This window comes from Tauraco erythrolophus, chromosome 27, assembly GCF_009769465.1.
Source record: "Tauraco erythrolophus isolate bTauEry1 chromosome 27, bTauEry1.pri, whole genome shotgun sequence".
In the NCBI taxonomy this organism is placed as follows: Eukaryota; Metazoa; Chordata; class Aves; order Musophagiformes; family Musophagidae; genus Tauraco; species Tauraco erythrolophus.
The window spans coordinates 5,478,818-5,492,392 of NC_141491.1; the positions used below are offsets into that span (position 1 = coordinate 5,478,818).

At 57.4% G+C, this 13,575-nt stretch overlaps 1 protein-coding gene across 2 annotated transcripts; it reads right to left on the bottom strand.

Moving 5' to 3' along the window:
• Nucleotides 1–385: 385 nt before the first annotated feature.
• Nucleotides 386–10,774, bottom strand: SLC6A17 (solute carrier family 6 member 17). Of its 2 annotated transcripts, none has more exons than XM_086627172.1 (11): nt 10,489–10,774; nt 7,187–7,344; nt 6,787–6,913; nt 5,941–6,122; nt 5,061–5,171; nt 3,721–3,962; nt 2,817–3,009; nt 2,248–2,440; nt 1,897–2,056; nt 1,199–1,361; nt 386–754 (listed from the first exon to the last, which is right to left on the bottom strand). In XM_086627172.1, exons 1-11 carry the CDS (start codon nt 10,772–10,774, stop codon nt 386–388), a joined length of 2,184 nt encoding a protein of 727 aa, XP_086483298.1. The 2 variants fall into 2 exon arrangements, with proteins under 2 accessions (XP_086483298.1, XP_086483299.1); XM_086627173.1 differs by having other exon boundaries at nt 2,248–2,430; nt 2,810–3,009.
• Nucleotides 10,775–13,575: the final 2,801 nt, after the last annotated feature.

Below are 13,575 nucleotides of genomic sequence, written 5' to 3' on the forward strand. Positions count from 1 at the left end.
GGAAGCGTGGTTGGCTTCCCACCTGACGCCAGGTCCTTCTTCCAAACATCAGCTGCTTAGAAAAAAGATAGGTTCTTCACTTCAGATTTGAGCTGCGTGAGAACAACTCTTGGAAAGACACCTCAGCATCTCTGGTTCCTCCTCCCTTCCCCAAAGACAAGCCCGGGGGGGTCCTGCCTTGCAGACGAGGGTTGTCAGAGGAGTCCTGCCCCTCCTGCAGTCCCTTCTTCCCAATGTCACCTTAGAAACGGCTGCTTTTGGTTATGAGTTTTAAGAGGGGTTTCTTCTTCATCTTCCTTATTTATTAATTTTCCTGTTGCCTGGACAGCCAGGATCCACTCCCCAGTGGCCTCCTCTCCTTGTGGGGGTGGTCAGCAGGCAACCATCACAGTTCGGATTCTGGGGTGCTGGCCAGTAGGTACCCACTGCCGTACCGTCCGTTGGGGGCACTGCTCATTTCCATGGGGGAGTTGCTCCCGGGACCCAGGTAGGAACGATGGGTGGGCATGGGGGACGGGGTCTCGCTGGGCACTTTACTCAGGATGAAGCGGGTCTCGTCGTTGTCTTCCAAATTGGAGATGTCCTTCATCATCCGGCCCTTCTTGTAGGTGACGGAGAGGGCGTTGGAGCCGTCCGAGACGAGGTGGAACTGCCGGAGGATGAAGACCAGAGGCAGAGGGAGGGACGCCAGGATGATCAGGGAGATGAGAATAGCCATGGCCCAGGTTGGGTAGAAAAGGAACTTTTCTGCAGCCTGGAAGAGACAGATATTGGTGTCAAGGGGCTGTTAGAGCAAAAGGTGATGCACACCAGGTACAACATCTCCTAAGTGCTAGGCAATTCCTGCTGCCTCCTGCCAGGCTTCACCCTCAGGGGGACCACAGGAAGCTATGAGAAGGTGGGTTCAAGCCAAGGTAAAGGACATGGTCCTGCACACAACGTGTAGCTGTGGAAGCAAACCCAAATCCAACCTCAAACTTCAGCCTGTGGTCAGAAATGGCTGGAGACTCCTGGTCTGCGTGGACAAATCTGGTTGCCTGCAGAGGACAAGGAGCCACAGGCAGGACGTCTGCCAGCAGGAGAGGAGAGGAGAAATGAGCAGAGCTGGGAAGAGCAGGGTGGTGTGCAGCTCTCAGCTGCCCTCTGCTCAGCCTGGACCTGGGGTGGAGGTGGCTGTGGGGAAGGGAGCTGTGCTCACCTCCTCTCTGATCCACGCACTGTAGCCCGGGGGGCTGACTCCCAGCTGGATGATGCTGGCAGTCATGAGCACGGCCATGCAGATGGGAGAGACGTACTTCCAGGTGTAGTAGTAGAATTGATAGGGCCGGAAACCCAGCATTTCCGTCAGCTCCTGCATGAACCTGCCGAGAAGAAGAGATGGAGCCATGCCATTCCCAGCCTCCAAGGGAGAAAACTCCCTCCCAGGAGCCCCCGTTGTGTATTACACCCAAGGCAGGGCATGAAGAAGAGCCCAGCTGACCCAGGCAAGCATCTATGCCTCCCTCAAGCCTATAGAACTGGTTGGGAACCTCCTAAGGGAAAGGCCATTTGAACATTAGCCAGAACCTCCCTTGCTCTGGCCAACTTATGAACAACAGGAACAGGCACTGGGGAGAACAAGGTCTCCTTCCAGAAGGACCTGGAAACCTCAGACAAAAGGGTAATGACAAGTGACAGAGCACCATAACCAACACCAGACACCCGCTAGAAGGACCTACTCCAGGGGCTGGGTTACACCTAGGGCAGAGCAGAGGGTCAAGGATCCCCTGGGGCATTTGCTCCATCAGAGCTGCCCTCCTGGGGAAAAAGTCATCTGGAAAAGAGGTGGAAGGAGGTGGGTTTTTTTTAGCCAGGAGTTACAGCGCAGTTAGTCTTTTTGTTGTACAAACGCCTTACTTCTTGGTGCCGTAAATCCAGGCCACAGCGATGTTCTCCAGGATGACCACGACTGTGAGTGGCAGCGTGGCTGAATAATCATCAAACATGGTGACAAAGTAATTCCCAGAGCGCTGCACAAAGATGAGTCCCACCAGAAAGGCGAAGATGCAGCAACCAACTGCGGGGAGCAAATGGGCATAGTCAGCAGAGCACCCCAAGGGGAACCAAGGCCTCCACCATGAGGTCCATTCCCTGCATTAACTGGGCCCAGTACACGTCTGCCGCGTCCACGCTCTTCTGAAGTGACCCCCCAGGGCAACGGGGACCCTCCACCCCTTCCCCAGGAGGTTGCAGGAGAAAAGACCTCACCTGTGAACACTTCCTTCCGCACCTTGAAGGTGTCGATGATGGGCGTAGTGATGCCCGACATGGTCCCGATCATGCTCCCCAATCCCAGGTTTATCAGCATCAGGAAGAACATGACGGACCAAAACGGTGAGGCTGGGAAGTGGGTCATGGCTTCCGTGAAGGCAATGAAGGCCAGGCCAGTTCCTTGCACCGACTGTTCAGCGGGAAAGAGGACCAAAAGATGAGGAGAAACATGTCAGGGACACAGCCTACAAGCCCCCGCATGCCTCAGGTCTCTCTTGTGGCACTGAACCACTCTTTGAGGAAAGAAAAATCCAGTCTGGCACCCCGGCCTGGAAACGGTGATGACCCTGCTACACTTGCCATGGGCAGATCTTCCACCCCCCCCAGGAAGGACCACTGTGTGTTGAGGAAGACCAGAGGGACAGGGAATCCTCATCCCTAAAAAGTCTCTAAAAATAGTTTTTCCAGATCCATGTGCCAGGAGTGACGCAAGTAGAGCAGCTCCCACCAGAGAGAGGCAATGGGATAGGTGACCTCCTAGTCCTACCAGACATGCCACCAGGTACCTTGTTGAGTTCGTCCTCCAACAGGCAGGCATCCAAGCCCAGTTCTTTGAAGTGCCCCTCTTTCACTGTCATGATCACCCTGTACATCTCGTTGTAGTCCTTGGCAGTGAGGTGGGAGAAGTTCACGTGGGGTGGGATGAGGTCGTGGCTCAGCACGTTGGTGTTCAGGTAGCCCAAGATCTTCTCAGCATTCCTAAGGGAGAGCAGAACCTGGTCATCCAGAGATGTCCCCTTCCTCCCAGAGCGGAGGATGGGGCCTGACCATGGAAGCCCTTTGCACCAGGCAGGACGAACCTCTCCATGTCACGGTCCCCAGGTCCCAGTCAGAGGACCTCTTTGCAATTTCCCAAGGAGTAAGGACACATTGCGTTAGGCCATATGACCGAGGACACAGATGGAGGGACACCAACAAATGGGCTCTCTGCTCCTCCTTCTCAGCCACATGCTGCTGTGGCTTCTCTCCTGCTCTGGGACTCCACACTGGACTTTTACGGATGCAGCTCACGGTCTAAAGATAACTCTAGGTGCACAAGCTCACATTGCTCCAGCTGCTTCCGGGGTACAGCACAGCAGCTCCCTGAGCCTTGCAGACCAGTGGACCCTACGATGAGTCGAAACCGGGGGAAACCCAGGCGATGTGACCAGACATGATGGATTTACCCTCAATTTGCAGAGTAAGAGACCATCTTAGAGCTGGATTTTAGGTTGGAGCAGCTAAATACCCAAGCGCCTCAGCTACAACGGGACATCTCCAGAGATCCAGGTCTTGACCATCAGGAACTTGGGTCCACCAAAACACAGTATCACCCAGCTCCAGACCATTTACTCTGTTGCATCCAGACCCACCACAACCAGCAGTAGCAAAGACCTGTCCACCCCAAACAGAGGGAAAAACAGATCTTACTCCACCACACATTTCTCATTCATGATGTTAGCCTTGAAGCCCAGCACGGCAAACACAACCAGGGTGGCCAGGACAGACGTGAAGAAGTTGATGAAGGAAACAAGCGTGGCATCGAAGTGGCAGTTGTTGTCCTGCTTGTTGTAGCTGGAGAAGGCGATGACCCCCCCAAAGCCCAGGCCCAAGGCAAAGAAAACCTGCGTAGCTGCCTCCCGCCACACCTGGGGGTCCAGCATCTTGTCCAGCTTGGAAGAGAGACAGAAGAAGAAGAAGTTACGTGGTTTGGTGGTCCCACAACTCATCCCAGTGGAGCCAGAGTTAAATTCAAAGGCTGCTGTGCCTACAACCAAAGATGGTTTTGGAGCTGCCATGGGCATGCTTTGACCTACCACTATCAGGTCTTGCGTTACTCAGCAGTCATAGGTCCTTTTTCTCTTTCTCACAGAGGGGGAAACTGAGGCACGGAGAAGGGCAGGTGAAGGTTTGGCCTGGTCATGTCTCTGGGTGCTTCATGGTGTCCCTGCCCATGGCAGGGGGGTTGGAACTAGATGATCTTTGAGGTCCCTTCCAACCCAAACCATTCTATGATTCTATCTGCCCCAGAGCCCAAGCTGGGTGCCCGATCTCCCAGTGCAAAGCCCTACAGCTGCCCAGTGGACTACCCAGCTGTCCTGGGGAGCTTGTGTCCCGGTCCTCACACCCAAAGGAGTCACGTGCCACCCAGCGATGGGTCTCCATCCTCCCCTGGCCATCTCCTGCCTCTGGGGCACCTGGAGAACTCAAAATCAAACATCTTGGCTGGTGGGTTTGTTTAACCTCCTGTCCCCCCAACCTCATGCCCCCTCTCCTGCGAGCCAAAGCTGCAGGCTGGAGGTCTCCGAGCGTCATTCATCAAGAGATCATAATTAATATCTTCTAACAGCCTCGCCGGCTGAGCTGATTCATCTACATCTCTGCTTAATTAATTAATTAGCTGGTTAATTAACGGATGCATACCACCAGCAGAGGTTTTGCTGCCAGCCAGCATCTTCTGATGAAGTCTTTAAAATATATCGCCTCGGGCACCCTCACACCCCCACCCTGGCATCTGGGCACCTAAAGGTGACAGGAGCGATGCCAAGGCTCAAAGCAGCCCCAGGGTGGTGAGTCTGTGAAGCTCTCGGCTGTCCTGGCCATACCCCGTCTTGAGGGTGCTGCTGGCAAATCCCAGTGATATACCAGGATCTCCAGGGTAGTTTGGGGTTGGTACTCTTATTTTTGGGGTGGTGAGCATACAGGAAAACAGGGTGTGACCAGCCGGGAGAAGAACCTGCTAGGAGCTTGCTGGGCTTGGAGACTCTTACCTTGGGTGTGAACATGTGCATGATGCCATCCACTGCCCCGCGCAGCAGAAGACCCCGCACCAAGAAGCAAACCAGCACCACGTAGGGGAAGAGGGAGCTGAAGTACATCACCTAGGGCGAGAGGGACACAACGCGGGGCGCAACCTCATCTACGGCCCGCTGAGCTCAACCACCTCCCATCCAACCTCAAGGACACCTCAACAGGGGCTGAGACCTCCCCAACATGAGGTCTGCTCCTCAAGCAGTGAAAGATGCTACAAGCACTGAAGCTCGGGTGGATTTGCAGAGTGCTTGGACACGCCTAAGAGAGAAAACTCCGTTGATGCTGCTGAAGGTGAAGACGCCGTAAAGATGTCTCCAGCCCATCTGGAGACAGGGATGGTTCAAGTGTCCCAGGAGACCATACCCTTCTGCATCTGACCCCGCTGCTTACACAGCCTTACTTGTAACATCAACAGTCTCTGCAAGCTAACGGCATCCCTCTCCTGAAGCTTTGCTGTTCCTCCCTGCCCTGCTTCTCCTGCGCAGAGTCCCAGTGCTCCCCCACGATGAGGGCTCAGCTCTCACCCCTACATCTTATGAGCTTCCATCGCGATGGTGGGCACCAGGGGCTGGGCAGGCGATCTGGGTAGCCTGATGTGGCTGAGCCCTGGGCCACGGCTGCAGCTGTCAGTTGGACTAAACCTCTTCCCAACAACCTCTTTTGATCTTACTCTGGATCCCCCCAGAGATGGCCCTGACTCCGGAGTGGGTGTGAGCATTCCAGGGGACACAGAGTCCTCCAGCCATCTCAGATCAGAGCAGGAGAGTGTGGTCCAGGCAGGAGGTTTCTGCCTCGAGGACAGAGCCCATCCAGGCTCAGGTGGCCACCAATACCCACCTTCCCAGAGGACTGGATGCCTTTGATCATGGCCAAGCCAACAAGGCTCCAGGCCACCAGCAGACACAGGGTCATCTTCCAGTTGAGCCCCCCGCTCTCCGAGATGGAGTTGGAGATGTCCAGGGTCTCCCGGTACCAGAAGTAGGTGGTAGCCGAGCTCCTCTCGCATTCGGTCTCCACAACTGCAACCGAGCAGAGGCAGGAGAACGTGAGGGGGCTGGAGGAGAATCATCCACTACCTCTTAAGAGATGAACATCAATTAGTGTCAAAGACCTGCTGGAGCCAGCCAGGGAAGGCGTGCACCTCTGGAAACTAAGGGACAGGAATTAATGGGGCTCATTTTTAGGAAGAAAAAGAAGAGACAGGACATAAAGCTGTTGTCAGGTGAAAATAAGATGTTAAATACAGGGAGAGATGTTTGCATTTGCTGTAAAACCTCCTGGAGCGTCCCAAGGAGATGTTCAGATGCTGTTAAACACCATTAGCTCCATCAGTGTCTCACTGGTGGAGTGGCCGGGTGAGCCCTGCCTGGCTGTCGCTGCCTCCCTCCATGGTCTTGGGTCAGACCCTGGCCCCAAACACCAAGACAACCTGGAGGATCCCCAAAGGAACCAAATCCCATCAGTCGGGACAGACCCCATGGGGAGAGATTCATCCAAATGAAGGGAAACATCTCCATATGGTCAAAGCAGCTGGACCAGAGAGGACCCAGTGCCCCAGGAGACACCTCAACCCCTGGTGTCCCCAAACTATGATGGGTACAAGATGTTGGTGGTTCCCCGTGTCCCACAGCCCCCGTTCCCCAGGAACTGCTCCCTCCCCCTGTGCTGGCAGCCGCCCCTTACCGGCCACCGAGCCGTTTTTCACGATGGGGCACTCGCTCCAGGGAAGAGGGTACTGGAAGGACTTAAAGAAGTAAAAGATGCTCCAGCCGATGATGACATTGTAATAGAGGCCGACAAAAAAACAGACCTGGGGGGAAGGAAGGAGGACACGGGATTAAATGACAGGGCAGGGACACTGTCTCCAACACACCTCTCGCTGGGCAGGGACCCCCGGGGGGGGCAGCGGGGCTGCTGGGATCAAGGGATGGGTCCCTTCCCACCCAGCCCCAGCCCCACAGATGGGCTTGACCTCTCAAACCCTCTCGTGTGGCTCCTCGAGGTCCCCTTCCAGGCCACCCCCCGGCTCTGCAGCTTGCAAAGCCATCCCAGGCACCCCGAGGGGACCCATGGGTGCACTCACGAGGCAGCTGGCGTAGCCGATGCCCCCCAGGCGAGGACAGATATAATTCCAGACGCCGATGCTGCCCCTCCGGATGCGCTGCCCCACCGCCAGCTCCAGGAAGAAGAGGGGGAGCCCAATGATGATGAGCAGGACCAGGTATGGGACCAGGTAGGCACCTGGCAGGGGACAGAAGCTCATCACGGACCCGTCTCTGCCTGGTGTCATGCAGCCAAGGACAGACAGACAGGGATGGACAGACATGGCAGAGCTGGAACAGGCTCTGCCTGGTCCATCGGTTCATTTCCAACGGATCTGGGAAGGCAGATCAGCGCTTGGGCAGCCGAGAAGCCACGGTGAGGAGCAAACACATCCCCTGCCAGTGTGGGTGCCCACCGGACAGACCCCAACGTGCCCAACGACGCTCCGCAGCCGCACAGGCACATCGCCCCACAGGCGAGGTGACCCCTCCGTGAGCCCACCCACGGGGACACCCACGCATTCCCAGCCGCCGCAGACACACGGACAAGGCGGGACCCCTCCTCGTCACCCACGTCCTGCCCGCACACGCGTGTCCGAGCACAGCCGAGCCCCCCGCGCCCACCCGCACCCCCTGGCAGCGGCGTTCACCGCGTGGTCCTCTGGTAGGGGTGGAAAGGGCTCAGATTAGAAACACGGTTAATCTCTGCTTAATCGAGGAGCCCGGAGAGAAATCAGCAGTTCCCGAAGCGGAACCCAATGCCCATCAAGGATGCGGTGACTCCCGCGGCAGCACCCGCCTGAGGAATTACGCCAACCTCCTGCCAGGGGCTGAGGACCAGGCACGGAGCACGCGGCACGCGGGACAGCGGGCGAGCCGAAGCTGAAGCCTGGCTACTTTGGGTAAATTCCCGGCTGGATTTAAGCCCCGGTGACAACCATCATGTCCCAGTCCCGGGCAGGACATGTGGCAGCTGGTGCTGCTCCGAGCAGCGGTGCCACAAAGCGGTGCAGCCTGTAATAAGGGTGCTGAGCCGAGCGGGAGGGAATATTGATGTGTTAGAAATGTGGGTGGGGAGATAAATTAAGATGTGGCAGCTCAGGGTGATCCGGAGTTGGGCAGAGCCGGAGCCCGGTGTGATTCGGGAAGGACCACGAGCATCCTGGGCATCCGCACCTCAACCTGCGGACGGACGGAGACAAGACAGATGGACACCAGATGCAAATTTGTCCGACATCGGAGACTTTCTTCCTGTGATCTCGGGAAAGACGGGCACCAGCTCACGCCCGTGCATCGCCGCGCTCAGCGGGCAGCGCTGCCAGCCCGCGCCAGCTCCCGGCACACCGAGTCCTGGAAATTTGGCTCCGGCCCATCTTGGTACCAGCACGCAGCCGCTCTCCCCCGCAGCCGCCCGCTTGGGCAGCAGGAGAGGAGGCAGCAGGTGCCATCGTGTTCCCAGGGCTGCTCAGCACACCCAGGAGTGCTTTGTCCATCACTCCCCAGCTCCCGCGTCCGTCTGTCTGGCACAGCCCGTGGGAAGCCCAGCCATGGGGCCAAGAGGGTTAAACGTGGTGAGAAGAAGAGGTAGGAAAATCAGTCTGCCCCACAGGACAGGGGAGATGATGCCACTTGGCCAAAAGGAAAAAAAAATAGATGGGACTTGAGTAATTTGCTGTTCAAGCTCCGTGCCTCAGTTTCCCCACCTGTAAAATCGGGGCGATGGTTGGGGGCAGCTTGTGAAGCCGTTCTTGAGATCTGCTGCAGGAAGATGTTACCAAATAGCCAGGAGCTCCTCAAACCAGCCGCTTGTCCCAGTCCCCGCCCGGCTCAGCACCCCCATATCCCACCGCAGGATGGGGCCGAGGTGCCGGGTTCCAGCCCAGCACACCCACCTCCTCCACGGCAGCGGGTCTCAGCTTCAATTCCCTGTCCCCACTTCACATCCCGTCTGGCTTTTTGCCTAAAATCACCTGCTTAATGCCACCCCCCAGCCAGAGACAGCGAATTCAGCCCCGCATTTGCCAAGGAACACAGCAGGATGAATCCCAGGCGGGGAACACCAGCTGCCCCCGCCGCTGCCCAGCACCGGAGACAGCTGAGGCTGAAACCCCACAAAGATACGGGACAGCAGAGACCTCAGAAGAAACTGAGAACGTTTCATTCGTTGCACTGATTACAGGTAGTCATTGACTGCTGCGCCAGTGGGGAAACTGAGGCACAGCCAAGTTAAGTGCTCACCATGGGTCTGAGCTGGTTCCCGATCTCATTTAATGGGGAAAACCTACTCAGCAGTCCCAGCCCAGGGCCAACAGGGCCATATGGATCTATCCATAGGTTAGGTTGCCCAGGGAAGTGGTTGAGTCCCCATCCCTGGCTGTGTTTAAGAATAGGGTGGATGATCTACTTAGCGATATGGTTTAATGGGGATTAGGGACGGTTGGACTCGATGATCTCTAAGGTCTTTTCCAACCTAGAAATCTATGAATCTATGAATCCCAGTCCTGACTTCACCCCAGGCTCTGCTTCCCACCTCCTGGATCCCAACCAGGACACCGCGGAGCCATCGGGATGCGGGAGCCTGCCGCAGCACGCTCCATCCCAGGCGGGAAGGGAGGGCGACGGCGGGGTGCGAGCAGCCCCCCGACTCAGCGCGAAGATGACTCCGGAGATGTTTCAATTACGGAGAGCGCCGAAGGCTCCTCAGCTCCTGGGGCCGGGGGTGCCACGGAAGGATGCGGCACCGGGAACCCGGCGAGTTGCAATCAGGGGAGCGGGGAAAGCCGGGGCTGAGCCTGGCTGCGTCCAGCCGCTCGGCTGCTTCCCATCGCCGCGGCGGAGAGGCCGCCAGGGCTGGATTGGGATCCCTCATCCGTGTCACGAAGGGCGTCGGGTCTTGGCACAGCTGGAAGAGACCTGGCTCTCCAGGCTGCTCTTGGATGCCCAAGGAGGGAGTACGGGGTGGGATGGGAGGAGGGTTTGGGAAGGGGTTGGAGCCTACGTCACGTCCTTCAAAAGAAGGAGACTCTCTTCTTTTTTTTCACCCCTTAGTTTCCAAATTGCCCCAACAGGAATTAGGGGCTGCAGCGACAAATCCTGGCTCCCAGCCTGGGCTTCGCCTGGACTCGGGAGCAAGTCAGGCTCGCACCCTTCAGGAAGACGCCATCCCGGAGGTTCCTGCGTCTCCACGCTGACGCACGCGCGGCACCGAGCACCTCCTGGCTGCCCCTTCCCACCTTCAGAACCCAAATAACACCCACCCTGGTCCAAGATCCACACCACGGCGTGCGGCGGGGCAGGATTGGGCCATAACCCCCTTCTCCAAGGGCTCAGCCCCATCTCTCACCTCCTCCGTTCTTCTGGCAGAGGTAGGGGAAGCGCCAGACGTTGCCCAACCCCACGGAGTAGCCGATCTGCGCCAGGATGTACTGCAGCTTGCTGTTCCACGCCGGCCGGTTCTCCGCATCCAGCTCCTCATCTCCATCCTTCTGCTTGTCCCAGGACTCTCCCGTCACGTTGAGGATGCTGCGTTTGTAGTCCACGGGCTCCTCGTGGGCCAGCAAGTCGGCCACCGACTCGGTGACGTGCTCGCTGCTGTGCTCCCGCTGCGTCACTTTGCTGTTCTTCGGCATTGGGATGGCTCTGCGTGGCCCCGAGGGCTGGGATGGGGGAGAAGATGAGTGTCCCGCAGGGAATGGCACCCGTCTGAGCTACAGCTCGGGCCTCACCTCCTCTTCATCAGCAGGACCTGGACAGGGAAGGGGTCAACAGAGGATGAGTCGGTTTTGCCTTACCCCAAGGGTGTTGTAGTGCCGGTGGGAACAGCAGCACTGGGAGAAGGGTCTCCATCACCCCATGCCTTGGGGACACCCCTCTGGGCTGGCGGACGCTTGATCCCCCTTCTCCATGAACGATGGACCAGAAGCAACCCCCTTGGTTCAGCGTCCATGGAGAAAAGCCTCCTGCGACCCGCAGGAGGGAATTTCCCTGGGCTGAAGGGGACGGTGACAAGTGATGGAGCCGGTCGCATCGCCATGACACCTCTTTTATCCTAGAGCAGCCCTTCCCAGTGCCGCTGGCCCAGGAATGGGTTGACATTGTACCCAGCACCGGCTGGAGGCTCCGCTCCTCTGCCCTGCTCCCTCCCAGGAGGAGGTATGGATCCTCCAGGGATCATCCTGGCCCCTCCACCTTCCCAGCCTTCACCACGGGCCAGCGAGAGGCATACCAGTACCACCACATCCACGCAGTTCCACCAGTTTGCCCCCACCACCTCATTCCCAAAATCGGTGGCACTGGATCCCAGGGATGCAGGGCTGGGATGGGTGCAGGCGGGATAATTCCCAGAGCCGCAGAGGGAGCGTGGGTGGGAGCGTGGGTTGCCCGCCGGCACGGTGACGAGCGGATACGCACGGCGGGTCGCGGTGGCAAACAGGTGGTTGCAGGTTTGCACCAGGGACAACTCCAGCTGCAGGAACGATCCCGCTTGGAGGCATTTTGGGAGGTGCCCATGACCCAGCTCAGCCCTGCAACGCTCGCCCCCACCTCAAAAAGCTTTGGAGCATCTGGGAAATCTGCTCTTCTGGGCCGGGAGTCCCCAACCTGGGAAAGCACCATGTCCCTCCTCTCTGTACTGGAAGAACTGGGGTTTGACTGGCAGCTCCCACTCCAGCTGGGACCATGGAGCTTCATCAACTGGGGACAACACACAAAAACCCCACAAGAAACTCCACATCTTGGAAAAAAGACTCTCCCAAAGGGCTACGCTTGCTTCTTTCCTCTCCATCCCTGTTTCCCAGGGGACACCAGGCTGGTCACCAGCCCCTGGAAGAGCGATGGTGCCATTCCTGGGGACCTCTCCCACTCCGGCCTGGCCACAGCATCATCTCAGCCCTGCCCTGGGGGCTTTCTCCTTCAGTTCAAAGCTCCTACAAGACCCAGGTGGCATCTCACAGGTGACGTGGCACAAATAACCCATCAGCGTGGTCCTTGGGGCAGCCAATGCTCAGCGCGGGTGGCCAGTCTCTGCTGGGATGGATGATGTGGAATGGGTGATGTAGGATGGGTGATGCAAGATGAATGATGTGGGATGGGTGATGCAGGATGGACCTCCCACCGTCTCCTCTGGCAAGCCAAAGGAAAACTCTCCCATGATTTTCCAGAGCCATCCCCAGCTCTTCTTTCCTTTGGACAAACATCCACCTTTTTGACCCAATTCGGCTCGCAATCCCAAACCGTTTCACAGCAGTGGGTTCAAAGCCCATCCCTGACCAACACAATCCCGACCTGGCGCAGGAGGGAAGCGAAGCATCGGCACCAGGAAACCTCACCCTCACCTTCATGGTTTTTCACCCCTGAAGAAAGTTTCCCCTTTGCCAGACCTCGTTCCTATCAGAAAAGCTATTTTTGGCTGTCGGCTGCATCCGTTGCCAGGCAACTGTGTCAGCTCCACATCTTTCCTGGATCCGGCTCCTCCGGAGAAACCTTTTGAATTATTCTTTCCAGCCTGGCCCAGCAATGTTTAATTTCCTAACGAGAGCTCATTCACGTAAACCCGCTCACGGCTCCATCGTGGCAATTACCGGCACGTGGCTGCCCCGGGGCTGGAGCATCCTCAGCCGGGATGGGGATGGGCACAGAGGGTAAGGAAGGGCCTCATCCACCTGCCAGGAAATGGTTGGGATTTCCATCGATTTTGGATCAGGCTATGCACAGATTAGTGCAGACCCGGTCGAACCACCCGTGAGCTATTTGCTGCTCCTTGTCTGCTCAGCAGCCACTTAAGCTCCTTCTGAGTGAGGGTGACTCAGACCTTCAGGAGGACTCAGCCTCAGGGGCTAAAGCGTCTCTTTATATTAGGGATAGAATCACAGAATGGTTTGGGTTGGAAGGGACCTTCAAGATCATCTAGTTCCAACCCCCCTGCCATGGGCAGGGACACCCTCCACTACACCAGGTTGCTCAAAGCCTCATCCAACCTGGCCTTGAACACTTCCAGGGATGGGCCTGGAAGATCCCTAGAGCCTAGAAGACCCAAGATCTGCTGGCTGAGCCCCCAGAGCTCAGTACCCCATGGTGAGGACACCCAGACTGTTCTCCTGGGACACTTCAACCCCTGGGAGCCAAGCCTGGGAGATGCTCAGCTCGAGGGAAGGTGGTGTTGAGCCAGGCCAGGGCGGTGGGATCAGGACAGACCCTGCAGCATCTCTCTCTGGATCTCTACCTCTCGCCTCCTCAGTTTAGGTCCCCCCTGGTGCCATCCTTAGGAGCTGAGAGGCAGGAGGACACAGTGGTCCTTGAAAAGAAGGTTTCTTCAAGCACCTCCAAAGCCCAAATGGATCTCAGCTCCTTGGAGGACACTCAAGACAGTGACATTCCCAAAGGATTTGGGGATCAAAAGAGGTGCTTAGTTGCTCTCCTGGGGCTGGGGCAA